At 33.8% G+C, this 15,165-nt stretch overlaps 4 protein-coding genes across 5 annotated transcripts in view; 2 read left to right on the forward strand and 2 right to left on the reverse strand.

Moving 5' to 3' along the window:
• Positions 1–46: 46 nt before the first annotated feature.
• LOC145734895 (ubiquitin-conjugating enzyme E2 Q2) lies at positions 47–8,658 on the reverse strand. Its single transcript, XM_081988524.1, has 6 exons — positions 8,346–8,658; positions 6,807–7,018; positions 4,982–5,103; positions 4,581–4,693; positions 3,952–4,471; positions 47–1,289 (listed from the first exon to the last, which is right to left on the reverse strand). The coding sequence occupies exons 1-6, from the start codon at positions 8,505–8,507 to the stop codon at positions 1,258–1,260; spliced, it is 1,161 nt and encodes a 386-aa protein (XP_081844650.1). The 5' UTR covers positions 8,508–8,658; the 3' UTR covers positions 47–1,257.
• A 475-nt stretch (positions 8,659–9,133) lies between these two features.
• Positions 9,134–13,133, reverse strand: crn (pre-mRNA splicing factor crn). The gene is made up of 2 exons (XM_081988512.1): positions 11,900–13,133; positions 9,134–10,123 (listed from the first exon to the last, which is right to left on the reverse strand). The coding sequence occupies exons 1-2, from the start codon at positions 12,997–12,999 to the stop codon at positions 9,193–9,195; spliced, it is 2,031 nt and encodes a 676-aa protein (XP_081844638.1). The 5' UTR covers positions 13,000–13,133; the 3' UTR covers positions 9,134–9,192.
• A 114-nt stretch (positions 13,134–13,247) lies between these two features.
• On the forward strand, positions 13,248–14,352 carry LOC145734905 (deoxynucleotidyltransferase terminal-interacting protein 2). Its single transcript, XM_081988531.1, has 3 exons — positions 13,248–13,492; positions 13,546–14,048; positions 14,102–14,352. The coding sequence occupies exons 1-3, from the start codon at positions 13,405–13,407 to the stop codon at positions 14,309–14,311; spliced, it is 801 nt and encodes a 266-aa protein (XP_081844657.1). The 5' UTR covers positions 13,248–13,404; the 3' UTR covers positions 14,312–14,352.
• A 390-nt stretch (positions 14,353–14,742) lies between these two features.
• LOC145734828 (uncharacterized) overlaps positions 14,743–15,165 on the forward strand; it is a 40,528-nt gene continuing 40,105 nt past the window's right edge. Inside the window, exon 1 of one of the 2 annotated variants that reach the window (XM_081988466.1) lies at positions 14,743–14,944. In XM_081988466.1, coding sequence (XP_081844592.1) covers positions 14,846–14,944 — 99 coding nt within the window. In that variant the 5' untranslated portion in view covers positions 14,743–14,845. Of the gene's footprint in view, positions 14,950–15,165 lie in introns of both variants that reach the window. The other variant, XM_081988464.1, reaches the window with a different exon arrangement.

Raw genomic sequence — 15,165 nt, forward strand, 5'->3', positions numbered from 1 at the left:
GAATTTGCAGCTGTATAGGAGTAGGAATGGCAAAAAAATCACAAAATAAATCATAACTGTTTATTAACCTTACGATTTAAAAGCAAATACTCACTGTTTAAAAAAAACGGAAAATTCAAAAGGTCGAGGAAAGAACGCTTGATATTTTGTTACAATAATATATACAATGAAGTTGGTTATATGAGACTCCACCTCCTCACAATTCCAAGGATTCCGTATAAGAAAAACAGTGAATTCAAAATTTGTACTGCCATAACCAAAAAATAAAAGTGAATCACACACGTTGTGGAGCCTCGCAAACGCAAAAGTTTAACATAAACTGGAAACACCGTCTAAAGTTCACGACTTAAATACTAATTGTAATTACCTTAACAATACTTTACACAGTAACAAATTAAAGAGTAATTCTAAGTGTAAATATTAAGGAAAATAGCTAAATAACAAATAATCAGATGGCCGGATATAGAAATTGATTGATTGATTAAAAAAGGCGGGAATATTTTTTACAAAAATACGTTAAGAAATTCAAACAAAATTTATTTCGTTCCAGAAGATACAACAAAAAATACACTAGCCATGAACATAAACTATAAATAAGTAATGTTTGGTTCTTATTTAGAGTTATTTCTAGGGCTCAGATTGTATTCCAATTAATTGTTTTTTGTTTACCCGCCTTTTACACGGCAACAAAGAAGAAACTTAAAGCGACACTAAGTAGAAAAAAAAGTAAATAAAACATCACATTTTTTATTAATTATTATTAGGCCCGGTCGCCTCGACAAGAGATTCCCGAGAGAGTTACAGATTTGCGGTAAAGTAGATTTTACAATTGCACGACTACGAAAACTGTTCAACGATTTTTAACCAGAAAATGATTGCGATTGTTTTTCTTTAATCTAAATTGTTCACTCACATTTACGTTCACACGATAACAACAAAAATCGCAAAAATTGGAGGAAACCGACATTTTGACAATCTGGAAGATTTGCACGAAACCGATCTAACAAAACACTTAAATATGACACTAATTCTTTTATTATACATATGTACTGTTTAAGTTGTCGACGCTTTGTACCGTGTAACGTCCACTGTCGTTTTTCTTGTTGCTAAAAATGTTGTTTAATTGTTAACGAAATAAAAAATAAACGAATGAAACGTGTAAAACGGGAGGTTTAACTAACTATGGGCCTAGTACATACATCGTGAAGAAGTTAACTGGGAGAGAACTTAAACGAAATTAAAACTTGGCACATCCGCTTAGCCGTCTTCTTTAGGAGGTGTAAACCAGCCTGTAAAAAAATTAATATTATTTCCCTACTGGCGTTTCAAAATAAGAGATACGCCTTCTGATGGTCAATTTTGGAAACATTTTTAGCCTCCATTTCTGCGCTTGTTTAGATTTTAGATTAATATTTGATGAATTTAACTTACAACTATTTGAAAGATTTTGTTATTAAATCGATTTTGTTATACAGGGTGGTCCAGTTTTAAGTGTCAATAATTCACCATTTGATAGCTAATCAAAAAATAAGTTGACTTGCATTATGTCATTTTTCTGAAAAACGTTTCCTAAGGAAGATACAGTCCTCCAAATTTCAATTTAAAAAATCGTTTTATAGTTTAAAACTGAACATTCAAGACTTGTGAAAGTCCAAATTTGTACTGAATAGTCTAAAAACTTTTTTACTACTAGGAATGGTCTTATGATTCGCTTTCTCAGACTGCCATCCTGGTTGAGTGTCTGAAACTGGCACTCAAGAACTAAAAAAGTCCGGAAATCAAGACAAAGATGGTATTGTGCATGAAACTCATTTTTTACTACTAAAAATAATATAAAAGTTGACTTTTAATGCTAGAACTGACTTTACTAGGACTAAAGAGAGTCCAAAAGTCTATTTTCAAGACTTTAATTAGTGTACAACTCAATTTTCTGGATTGGACAACAAGTCTAGAAGTAAATAAAATTTCGGACTATTTTATTTCTAAAAATTAATTCTCAAAACGTATTATTGTAGCATTTGGTACCAAAATTTTTTACTTTTATTACTGAAGAAACTTGACTTTTGGAAATAGTCTTAAACTCGATTTTTCAATCTTAAAAAGCACTAAAAACAGTGAATTTCTTAGAGATGCTACAATTTATTGCACCTTTGAGTGTAGAAGTCAATTTAATAGAGAAGAAGCTTGAAATAACATTTTCAAGATTATGGTCAGTGGACAAACTGGCTTTTAGGCCTGATAAGTCCTAAAGATAGTCTTGAAACTCGATTTGAGGCACTGAAAACAGCCTTAAAACACTAAAAACACTCTAGTTTATTAAGAAATACCCGAATTTTTAGCACTGAGGTGTCTAGAAGTCGATTTAATAGTGACAAAGCTTGGAATGCCATTTTAAGTATATGAAGAATGTAAAAATTGTTTTTTAAGTTTGCTATGTCAATAACTTAGTGAAGATAGTCATGAAACTCGATTTTCCAAGCTGAAAGCAGTTTTGAAGCACTAAAAATAGTCCAGAATTCGAAGAAAATGAAAAGCAAAGTAAAAAGCACAGAAAGTTAGTTTTCAAGACAATTTTCATGAATCTAATGTCAATGTCCTGCATCTAAGACTATTTTCAAGACTAAAATATTGAAATTTGTCTTCAAATTATGAAAACTTACTTCAAATGCAAATTTTAAGCTTGTGACGTCACTTTTCATTAGTTCAGTCACATTTTGGGGTTCAAGTCAATTTTTAAGGTTTAAATGTATGAATTTGTAGTAACAAATTCTTGAAAAACTAGTTTTTATGTCTACAAGTCAATTTTTAGTATTAAAGTCTCTCGATTTGCATGAAAACTGGTTACAAACACAATTTTTAAGCTTCTGAAATTTTTATCTTTTCTAATTCAATTTTCAAAACTAAAGTCTTTTAGTTTGTCTGGAAACTATGAAAACTGGCTAGAATAATATTTTTTAAACTTCTTAAGTGAATTTTCCGTTTCCAAGACAATTTTTAAGTTGGGTTGGGTTAGTTTTGGGTCTTTGACCGTAATAACATGTAATAAAGTGTTTGTTCCAAATTTGATCAATATTGCTCAAATTCATCAATCAAACACTCTATTGCTTGATTTTTTAAAGTGAAATTTGAAGAACTGTGTTTTCCTTAGGAAGCCTTTTTCAGAAAAATGACATAATGTATGTTAACTTATTTTTTGATGGGCAATCGAATGGTGAATTATTGACATTTAAAACTGGACCACCCTGTATACTATAATCAAAAAATCCTTTGTTTGGAAAATTGAAAGATTGGATGGAATCTCAGGAATTCCTTATTGTTCCAAGATATTTTCAAAAAAATACTTTTATTTTTTACTCAAACATTTTGCTTATGATGTTAGCCAAAGTGAATAAGAAAATTCAAAATTCATTTGTATTTTATGAAAAATCACTGGCGTAGCACTTTTTTTTAAAAAAAATCTAGTACTATGCTTGTACGGACGCCACTGGAAAATCAAATAATGTTATTTTTATATGATGTGCAAAAAAAACAATTACACCCTTAGACTTAGTATATGCATGTACCAATATTCATTATTTACAATTTTAACAAAAAAAAACTAAACACTTTTAGGTAAAATAGAGGCAATGGAATGGCTACAATAATATTTTTTAAACTTTTTAAGTGAATTTTTCGTTTCCAAGACAATTTTTAAGTTGGGTTAGGTTAGTTTTGGGTCTTTGACCGTAATAAAGTGTAATAAAGTGCTTGTTCCAAATTTGATCAATATTGCTCCAACGGTTTGACAGTTAGTTGGTTACAGGTTAGGTTTGACAGGAAAATGACATAATGAATGTGAACTTATTTTTTAAGGTGAATTATTGACATTTAAAACTGGACCACCCAGTATATAAAATACACCACTACTATTAAGAATCAACTTGTGTAAATTATTTCTATAAATCTGCTTACCGTTTTTCTCGTGGATTTGCACCAGACTTTTGAAGCTCTGTTGCGCTCTGGCCAAACTATACTGGCCTTGGGAGCAAACCTTGGGCGCCCCAAACTGGATCCTGGCTTTACCTTTGACCAGCGTGGCTGATATCTGCATGATAACTGCCTCGACTGTGTACGCGCTCGACCAACCCTGTTTGGTGAGCAGTTCCATGCAAATTGCTCCTCCCACTAAGACGTAACCGCCCGATATCACCGGGTTAACGACACGTACAAATGGCGGTTCGAATGGATACGTATCTTTGAACAGCATGTTCAACAGAATGCAGTCTTTGCCCTCTTTCTCTTTGAGCATCTGAAGATCGTGCGAGAGTGGACTATCCGGATCAACGGACATCAGTCGGACGTTCCATTCGTAGAGGGAGTCGTTCACTAGCTCGATCTGGTACATTTTGCTTTTGAACGAGTCAGATCGGTAGATGTCGCGTAACTCTTTCATTAATCGATCGGTAGCCTGAACCGAACCAGATACTGAACCCTGAAAATAGGTTTAGTAGTTGTACAACCATCGTCATTGCTGACAAATAACATACAGAGTTTTGTGAATTTTCCTGTAGGATAAAATGAACCATCTGGGATGAACTTACCTTTAAATAGTCTTGCCGTTGATTTTGTCTTAGCCTTTCTAAGGTCGCTAAATGTTCCACTCCCATATCGTCTGCTTTTTGTCTGCCTGTGATACCTTCTTCCATTTCCATTCCTTTTTAAAAAGAATTTACATAAAGCCTACTATTTGATGCATTTGGCACCAAAACACACAGTTTAAGAACACTTTATAATACACTGATGACAGAGACTAAGACCGCATCCGTTTGAGCGAGCAGAGCGTGTTTGACGTCACAATGACGTAATTTGACAATTACGGTTTTGCCAAATTTCGTCATTGTGACGTCGAAAACGCTCTGCTTTCTCCATGCAGTTTGAAAACGAATGCGGCCTAAATAAAATGTATCTAAATAATTTTGGTTGCCATAGTGAAACAACTTACCCAAATCTTCATCATCCCCATCGTCGGTGTCTTCATCAACTGTCATTGCATCAGAGTCTTGGGCATCAGCGTCACTATCTAAACCTTCATCTTCCATAGCTTCCAGTCCACTATTGCTAATTCTAAATAAATCAAAAAAATAACTTTTATAGTCAGCAATTTTTTATTATTAAGTTACTATCCAAATGACACTCTCCTTTTTTACACACTCAAGGTATTATGAGGCACTTTTCCATGATTACAAAGCATTGTGAGGTAATACAAGGCATTACGAGGCATTTTGAGATATTTGTAAGGCATTTGAGAGTACCTATTTTGAGGCATTGTGTGTATATTTGAAAATGTAGCGTATATAACAAAATTGACTAAAAATTGAACAGAACAGCATAGGCACATGTAATTATTATGGTAAAATCTTTGTTACATGATACTGAGTTGAAACAACATTAATTACAAATTATTATGATAATTTATCAAAATTTTCAACATTTAAACTACATTTTTAAAGTCACGTGTCTGTTTTTGACAGGTGTCAACCGGCTTTTACAGTGTTGCAAGCTCAGAATTGTATTATTAACGTCACGCAACGTGTATTTTACAATTTACAACTGTCTAAATTTAATTTACCAAATGGTCAACATTTAAATTGCATTTTAATGTCACGTGACTGTTTTTGACAGGTGTCAGTTGGCTTTGCCAGTGTTGCAAGCTCTAAAATGGCATAATCAGTCACGTGGTGTGTCTTTTAATATTAATTTAATTTAACAGATTTTTTAATTTTAAACCACATTTTAAAGGTCACGTGACTAATTTTGACAGATGTCAACTGGCCTTTACAGTGTTGCAAGAACATGAAGAATTATTTATCAATTATTTTCCAAAGTTTAAACTGCGTTTTGAATCTCACGTGACTGTTTTTGACAATGTCAACTGGCCTTTACAATGTTGCAAGCTTAACAATCAATTTTACCACTCTCTCTCTAAATTTAAATCACCAATTTTTCAAACTGTTCCTTTTAAATGATAAGTGTCTTTATTAGACACATACTAACTTGGTTACTTGACAGTAAGATTAGTGCAAACATCAAAATATAACCCATAATTTCAAGCAACCCTACAAAAAATATTTTTTGTTATCAGAATTTGGAAAAACAGTCACCTGACCTTAGAAAAGCAATTTTGAAGCTTTTGGTCAAATCAAGTGTCAAAAATTTGGTAAAACCTTTATGTGCCTAACCTAACCTAAAAACTGTGATGGGACCTTTTGATGCTGGTTCTGTAAAGACAATATATCTTTATCATACATTAATGAATTTAGAATAAAAAGGTGGTTCAGAAAAGGTTCAAACACAGTATGAACCTTTTCTGTAAGCTGCGATTTTATTATTATACTATAGTCCTTTTAAAGTGTCTTGTCAATATCTTGTTACACCCTGTAGCATTAATTTGTGATTTAACAGCTGATATAACCATTTAAAATTATTCTAATGGCTTTCAGCACAGTTATCTTTTATTTTTTTAATAGCATCAAAAAAGTCAAGTACTAAGAATGTATATTAAAAAACCAAAACAATAACTATTAATTTATTGCTGATAAGAAAGAACCTAACCAAGAATTTCAGTCAGATATTATCAATTCTGGAAGAGAGATTAATCAGTGCACTAAAATAAACATCAAAAAGTAGAACAAGCAGATTAAAATTTAACAGTTGCTGTCACTTAATGCTATATTTTGTTAAGAACATAGTCAATATTATGGCCTGCTTGGTGAAAAGGAAAATAAGTTAACTCAGCCATATTTACCAATTTTTCTTGTATTACTTACCTATCCAAGGTTTGTTGTGGGATCCTCAGCTGTTCCAGATCTGGAGGCTCTGTGACTGCATGAAGTCTGCAAAGCTCCCTAAGCAGAATAGACACTTGGTGAAGAACATGATTATCCAGGCCTTCGGTATTGCTGAGAGTTTGCACTGCATTAGTTATGCTTGTTTCCTCGGAATCAGCAAACCAAACTGGCGGCACTGCTGGATAAGTTTCCTGAAAATTACAAGTTATGTGTTATTATAAAAATTGTTTCACAAAGAAAAATTAATATTTAGGCTATTCCATCTTAACAGACCTTAATATCAATAATAATGATTCAATTAACTTTACAATATAATCCCAGTTAGCAAGATTACCTCTCAAGTGGTCCAAATTAGGTGACAAAATAACATATGATGTTATTAAATGTTAACTTAAGAGCTGAATGTCACAGCAGTAATGACCTGTAAATTAGTTTGTAATAAAACAATGTTGTTATCATTAATGACCACACAGGCAAATGTAAGGTCCTGTAAGGTTACACACGGCTATATAACGTTTATAAGACGTATTATAATGTTCTTTCTTAATGTATTTTTAACATAACCACTAGATGTTACAGTGCCTAACCTAAACTATTGATTAAGACTTAAATAACCTCTGCTTGCTCACTGGGATGTGATTCAAATTTTAGCTTATATTAAACTTATTCTACATGGTGGCAAAAAGAAAGTTTGTAAAAATTATAAACTACATAGCTGGAGACATAGCTTTAAATAGGCCTTCTGAAAGGGCTCTGAAAATTCTATACCTAGAGTAATAAATCTTATGACCCTGGCCCTTTTTTAAGCAGGTAAAACCCAAAATTGTTATTCCACACAGTAACTTGACAAGATGAATGAATACAGTGTATTTCACACCAATACATACTTTTTAGAGTATGATTCAAGATCATGAACTTTCATTGTAATTTACTTGTTATACCATGGCTTGAAAATGTTGTTAATAATGTAAACATCTCAACCAGAGTCTTAACCTTGACAAAAACGAAAACCTGCACAATCTATGGTTGTATTGAAATGAAACTTTAAATTTAAAACTTGTCAGTCTCCTAGAACTAATCTCCATGCTAATAAAACACAACAGACACAAAGCCCAAGGTTACTGACCAGTTAAAACAGTATTGATAACAGATTAAAAAACAATTGGAAGTGGTTTTCCAAGGCGCATAAAGAACAAAACGTCAGTGGTGTTAGGGTAGTAAATTGAAACATTCAAGTGTTGTTCTATCAATCAATAACTGAATTTCGCATGAAAAAAAATAGGTTACCATATCCAGCATTGAGTAAAATAAGCTCCACTTTCTAAAATTGTCAATAACAAAACGGAGTCCACTGCTCAGCTGTTTCTTCACACCTCTCTCAAATACATATGTTAAATGTCAAGATGGGGGTCATAATATTCTTTGTTCTAAATTGGCCTTATTTGTCGAAAAAACGGAACCACAGGTCTATTAGGGCTGTTAATCTACATTTCTAAAACATTTTAAGCTAAAACTTACCGTTATATTCGCATGGATTATGTATTTTTTTCCGGATTTTCCTATAAACCTACAACTCAATTCGTCCACACTGGCCGAGATAATTTGAAAGCGTTCATGGTGTTTACCGAAGATTTGCTCTAAAGTCCGAATTTCCTGTTTAAGCGTATTTAGGCAAGCCATAGGTTTCACGTACGCGAAATTGTGGGGAGGGTGTGAATTCGATTTTACGATTATTTTTCACTAAACAATTTAGATTTGGATGGACGAGCTTGTAGCCTTAACCAGCTACACTCCCAATCCCAAACACACTGTTGCCGTTTCGACACACAACTGTCAAATCGTCTTGTGTCAATGGTCAAAACTGACTGAACGTTGAAGTGTAAAGGACAGTGTTGTCAGTAGTGTAATTAATATATTCAACGTTGCCACATTTACTTCTCTGTTGATTAGATAACTCTCCATACTCCATTTTGTAGTCGACGAAGTATAGACTTCATTGAGTGAAAAAAACTTGAGTTAGATTTTTTTATTCATTGCTCTACGTCATTTAATGCTTTTTGAAGTATTGGGATAATAAAAAACATATATCTTTTTATGAGAAAAATAAATGATAGTAAACTAAAACACAAAGTTCTAACCTTTATTGGAGCAATACCTCCTTCTCCCAGGTTAAAATTTGTGTGCTTAAGGTCTTGACTTATAACAAACACATGTTGCTAAGGTTCAGCCCCGTTTAATACTTAAATGATAGTGTTCTTACTCCACCTTACCTCATATTACAAACATGAAATAATAATAGGCCAAAGTACCATAAAAATGGCAGTTAATTTTTTATTAGTTACATAAAATAAAAAAATGAGCAAGGCTATGCTGAAGCAGCTTCGCCCTCTTGCGTTTCCACGTTTTTCTTCCAACTTTTCGCGGCTGCCAGCAACTTGAGGTTGGGTCGGTTCGATTCGTCCTCTGGGAAGATATAATCGAACACTTCTTCCCAACCCTGTTCTTTTCCTTCCTCGTCGATAACCTTCTGTCTCTTTTTAATCCGTTTGGGCATTTTCTCTTCTATCTTGGCTCTAGACTCCTCATCGCCATGGGTCAACTCAAACTCCTTCCAGTTCTCGAACAGTAACACGCGATTCTCTTTGTCTGGACTGTTTTTCAGGCTTTCATTGCCCCTCTCAAATATTCTCCTGGCCAATCGTACGTTCAGTCCATCATCAGCTTCTTGGTTTAGCTCGAACTTAGCATAGGACAACCAGACTTTCACGTGACTTGTACGCTCCAAAAGTCTTTCGTACAACAGTCTAGCTTTTTCCGGTTCTTCCTGGGCGATTTCAAAGTCAATATACGATTTCCACAGCAGTTCAGGCATATCCAGTTTCGGTTGATTAATAGCCAACTCATAAATTCCTCTCGCACGATCTATATCCCCTAAAAGGGTTTCCAGTTCCGCAAATTTCATCCAGGTGACGCAATTTTCAGGACCGAATTCCAGAAATTTTTCGTACAGCTTGCGACATCGGTCGAACTCCCTAAGTTGAATTTCCAAATCGATATAACCGCGAAACAGCTTATCTCTAGGACACATTCCGATTCCCATACCCAACACTTTTCTAGCGGCCGTTAAATTTTTCTGTCTTATTTCAAATTTAGCATAAAACAACCACAGTTTGGAGAACGTGAATATTTTGTGGGGGAGCAGTTCAAGGCAGGCTTTGTACACTTGTCTGGTCCTCTCATAGTCTTGTGCTTCAAGCTCTTCAAAGAAAGCATAGTTGATCCAAAGGTAGATGTATCTGAAATAATTGTATTGTAAAGTTTTGTACACTTTGTTCGTAAAATCAACGTGTAACTATCAAATAACAGAACCAAATTCTGTTTGACTTTGTTATCAGTTTTGATGATCAACACATTTTTCTTCTTTGCTACAAGGTCTCATTTCATCTCGTATTGGAAAAGATGGAAATAATGGGTACATCAACATTAATTTATGTAATTTTACTATTTATTACTTAACATAAATACATCATTAACTGTCCAACATGACTATCCATTTGATTTTGAAGTTGTGCTTTAGATGTCAGAGTATACATGTATTAGTTTATTTTTAATATTCATCAAAAGGGTTATTTTATACTTAATACATTATGAATTCCATGTTTAATCTTAAAACAGTCACGTGACCATTTGTACCTTAAAATGAGTCACGTGATTTAGAGTTTAAAATTAAAAAACGGTCACGTAATCTTTAAAATTAAATTTAATTATTGAAAATAGTCATGTCATCTTACATAACCCTTCATATAATATTTTGTCATTTACAGTCACGTGATCTTCAGGATTCCGTTTTGGCATTAAAAAAGAGTCACGTGACTCTTCAAATAATATTTTTGACATCTAAAACAGTCACGTTACCTTTAGGATTCCGGTTTGAAGTGAAAACGTTTTAAATTGAAAATGGTCAATCTGCACTATAAAGAGAGTAACGTGTGTCTTTAAAAATATCTGAAAAACGAGCACGTGATCCTTTAAATAACATTTTGACATTTAAAACTACTGTCACGTGACCAAAAAAGTTTTAAAAAGTTACAAAACAGTCATGTAGACTAAAAATCAAATTTGATTATTGAAAATCGTCACGTGATCATTTGCACATTATAAGGAGACACGTGACTCTTCAAATAATTTTTTTGACATCTAAAACAGTCACGTGACCTTTAGGATTTCGTTTTGACGTTCAAATAATTGAAAATCGTCACGTGGTCATTTGCATTGTAAAGAGGGTCACGTGTCTTTAAAAATATCAGTTTAAACTAAAAACCGAATATGTGATCCTTCAAATGACATTTAAAACTGTCATGAGTGTCATGTGACATTATAAATTCCATTTTTAATCTTAAAAGAGTCACGCAATTTTAAAAACATTAGTCTAAACATAAAAACTGTCACGTGACGTTAAAAATTACATTTTAATCTTACCACTAGATACGTGATGATCACCATCAGTTTAAAACTGACAAAACGACGCCACGTGACCTTTAGGATTCTGTTTTGACGTTAAAAAAGAGTCACGTGACTTTTAAAATTAAAAAAATCTTTATTATCGATACCTCAAACCAGAAATTCTTATCTTGTTTTGTTTTGAAAATATGAGTAATTTAATTCAAATTTATTTGAAAAAGTCAAGTTTTCTTATGCAATTCAGATGGGATAGCAAAAGAAAGTGGATTATGGAAAATACTGCAAAAGGTGGCAACTATGTCTGCAATGAGGAGCTGTATTAGCGCCATCTCTTAGAGTTTACCTACAACTGAAGTGGCCCAAATACATCAGGAAGCCATTGTGCACAAACAGCTGCCTTTTTGGATGCCACTTTAATTACATTGCCCTGTTTGTCTGTACTTATCATTTTAGTCTTTGCTAATGGTCATCAACTGACTAATTTCACCTCAAATTTCACATATTTATAAACAATGGGCCTCATATTTTAAAAAATTAGATACTATAATTGCATTGTTTACTCAGTAATTGAAACTGATATGACTACCAGATATGACAATATTAAAACTTACCTTCGCCAAAAATCCTTATTTTTTGATGGTGGAACATTAGCAATGCCTCTTTCATAAGTCTCTCTTATTGTATCCACATCTCCCTGTCCTTCCACCAATCTAATATAGTCAAACCAGGCATCATAATTAGTAGGATTCTCAGCTATTTCCTGTTCATACTGAAACTTTCTTTTAGAAACTATAACCTCTTCAATACCAGTGCGGTCTCCAAACTTTTTTTCATGTATTGTGTATGATTTATACAACTCCTTAGTTTCCTCTTTAGGAATATGTGCCAGGGCATACTTGTAGATTACTCTAGATCTGTCATGCTCTTTTTGGTTCTCTTCAAACTTGGCAAAAGCAATGTATAGCTTTTCATCCATATGATCATCTCCAAAGAATTGTACAGCTCTTTCATAAATTTGTCTGGCTGAATGTATAAATCCATGGTTTTCCTCAAACCTTGCATACTTTATCCAGTGTTTCACTTCAGGATGAGTGATTACAAATCTTTCATAAATCTGCCTGGCGCGGTCAATTTCTTTATAACGCAGTTCAAAATTTATGTAAGTTTGCCATGCTTGTTCATCTGGCTGCCATTCCATCCAACGCTCAAACACTGCACGAGCTCCAGGAATGTTTTCAAGCATTTCTTCCATGTACGTGTATTTGTACCAAAATTGGTTGACCCGCGGTAGAATAGTAACGGCACGATCCCATAAATTTCTAGCATGATTTACTTGTCTACATCTCATTTCCATTTCAGTGTATTTCAACCATATGGTTATATTTCTGTGATCCACATCCAAAGCTCGCTCCCAGATAGATCTGGCTCGTTGGATTTCCTTCTGGGACTCCTCCCATTGTGCATACTTAATCCAGTTTGAAATAACCATTCTGTTCTTTCGAATATTGTCCTCAAATTGTTTACGCCTCCTCAACTGGTAATCAGCTAGTTCAGCTGGATCTGAGATTTTCTGCTTGGGGGGTGGCGGCAATATTTCCAAATCCCTTTCCTTGGCCTCCCTTAGCAGTTGTTCCGCAGTGATTTGGATTTCCGCGGGGGCCTTGTTTTTTACTTTTGCCACTTTGGGCATTTTTTGGGCTTTACCTTCCATCTTCTAGGTTTTTACTACTATCTCACCGGAAGATAACTTTCCAATGAAAAACCAAAAGGTCTAATTTTATAATTTGTTACAAAATAACAAACACAAACACATTCAAAAATTTCCTAAAAAAGTTAGGTTAAGTAAAAGAAACTAGACATTTGTTCTGTCATGCGTCAGTCTATCTGAAAAAAAAATCAAAGCGGGCTTGTAAAAGAGAAGAAAAAGAAGAACGTCCATAACATAACCTAAATTAGATCTTGTTCTTTTCAAGGGAATGTTAGGTTAGGTTTTAATTTTGGAAGCACTTTATTTTTCTTTGTCATTTTAAGAGTGGCGCTTATATTCTGAATAGTATAATAATAATAAAATAACGTTTGTAAAATCGGTTATTCTTTTACTTGGTGTGCCACCACCATGTCCTTTGAATCATTTGGATTTGTCCTGGACACTGTGGGAACTACTGGTAGAACCCCAAATATCCCACCCAAGGCAGATACAATAGGTAAGCCTTTATAACTTAGTTCCATTACTTCATTCATATTAAATTCTCCCAAGTTCCAAACGGTTCAAACAATGATGATTCTATAACTGATGAGTTTACAAAATTTGCAAATGAACTGTTACATCAACCCAAATCTGGAGGGGCCTTGCCTCATTTAACAGCCGCTTTGCTTAAAACACTAAAACCAGTGGAAAATGTAAACATGGAACCTAAAAAAATACTGGAGCCTGTGGATAAGCCAAGCAATTTGAAGCCACCAACAGTAGACCAGAACAAATTGAAGCTGGAAGTGCAGAAAGCACTGCAAAAAGCTGTGGTCACCCCAGATTTTGAACCAATGAAAATTATTCCTCCTTATGAGACATCAAAAAAAGCTTTACAAAGAGAAAGGAAAAAGGAAAGAGAAATGACTAAAAAGAACTGGTATGGTTTACCAGCAACTGAGGTGACTGAAGAGTTAAAGCAGGACCTGGAGGTGTTGCAAATGAGATCAGTTCTGGATCCTAAACATTTCTACAAGAAAAACGACTTGAAAGTTTTGCCTAAATATTTCCAGGTAATTGGTTTTAAACTAGAAGCTTACTACTCTTTATAATATTGTTTTTTTAGGTTGGTAAAGTTATGGATTCACCATTAGACTTTTACAACAGCAGATTAAGTAAAGCAGAAAGGAAAAAGACCTTAGTTGATGAACTGTTGGCTGATGCAGAGTTCCAGAAGTACAATAAGAGGAAGTACAAAGAAATTGTTGAGGAGAAGCAGAAAACTCACTACAAAAGTTGGAGGAAAGCTAAGAGTTTAAAGAAAAAGAAGAAATAAATCCTTGTATGGGACAATAAATAACCAAATGTTTACTATTTTTTATCGTGTGTGGTTTAATAAAGTACATTTTTATAGATACTATTACATTTGTCTCTATAAAGATTACAGTTAGAGTGGAATGAATATGGCTTTACGTACCTTCTCTAGGTTTTGTATATAGCTTACTGACTGGCATTGGAAAGTCAAAATTGACACAAACTACCGCGCTGCTGCCAACTGTTTAAAAAAATCCTGGTATTAATGTATTTTTGCTTTAACATTCTTATTTCTTTGAGTAACATGTTTTGAGCGTTTGAGCCTTTTTCTTTTGCGGTGATACTTCAAAACTTGCACCTGTACTATATTGTAAATTACTTTAATAAATTGTTTGTTTAAACAAATTTTTACAGTGATAGGTCCTCACTTTAATGACGCCAACTGGCAACACTGTCATCCTGGTTTCACAAGTGCTTCCTGTTTAGTTTTAATTCAAGGTGGAGCAGAGCACCGCAATAAAAAAATGGGAAAATTTTAATCATTTACAGTGTTTTTATGGTGATTTTAGTGATTTATGTGACACTGAAACATTGGCGCATTGTCTTCAAGTGTTGTGAGCTGCCTACGGTAGCGGCTACTACCAAAAACATCATGGTAAAGTATGTCTGGCAGGCAATGTTTATGTTTGGTTTTGAGTCATTTCCTCACATTTTCTTGAGTATTGAAGTTTTGAAGTGATAATTCCGAGATTACCGGAATAGCCCAGTGTAATTCGGCAATGCGGTACCGCTATATTGTTTACAGTAAAGTTGTCTCAAATTTTTTCCTTCATAAAAACATAAAAACCACATCAAGAAATCTGGAATTTTTCAAGT

The sequence above is a fragment of the Ips typographus genome, linkage group LG1 (assembly GCF_016097725.1).
Source record: "Ips typographus isolate SLU linkage group LG1, UJ_Ityp_2.0, whole genome shotgun sequence".
NCBI lineage: Eukaryota > Metazoa > Arthropoda > Insecta > Coleoptera > Curculionidae > Ips > Ips typographus.

What these genes read in the sequence shown, in the direction of transcription:
- LOC145734895 (XM_081988524.1), bottom strand. Translation starts at nt 8,507, where the DNA reads ATGGCTTGCCTAAATACGCTTAAACAGGAAATTCGGACTTTAGAGCAA. An exon ending in TAATCCATGCGAATATAACG is followed by an intron (nt 7,019 to 8,345) that starts GTAAGTTTTAGC and finishes TGTAATTTTCAG; the next exon opens with GAAACTTATCCAGCAGTGCC. An exon ending in CCACAACAAACCTTGGATAG is followed by an intron (nt 5,104 to 6,806) that starts GTAAGTAATACA and finishes TGATTTATTTAG; the next exon opens with AATTAGCAATAGTGGACTGG.
- crn (XM_081988512.1), bottom strand. Translation starts at nt 12,999, where the DNA reads ATGGAAGGTAAAGCCCAAAAAATGCCCAAAGTGGCAAAAGTAAAAAAC. An exon ending in AATAAGGATTTTTGGCGAAG is followed by an intron (nt 10,124 to 11,899) that starts GTAAGTTTTAAT and finishes CAATTATTTCAG; the next exon opens with ATACATCTACCTTTGGATCA.
- LOC145734905 (XM_081988531.1), top strand. Translation starts at nt 13,405, where the DNA reads ATGTCCTTTGAATCATTTGGATTTGTCCTGGACACTGTGGGAACTACT. An exon ending in ACCCAAGGCAGATACAATAG is followed by an intron (nt 13,493 to 13,545) that starts GTAAGCCTTTAT and finishes AATTCTCCCAAG; the next exon opens with TTCCAAACGGTTCAAACAAT. An exon ending in TTTTGCCTAAATATTTCCAG is followed by an intron (nt 14,049 to 14,101) that starts GTAATTGGTTTT and finishes TTGTTTTTTTAG; the next exon opens with GTTGGTAAAGTTATGGATTC.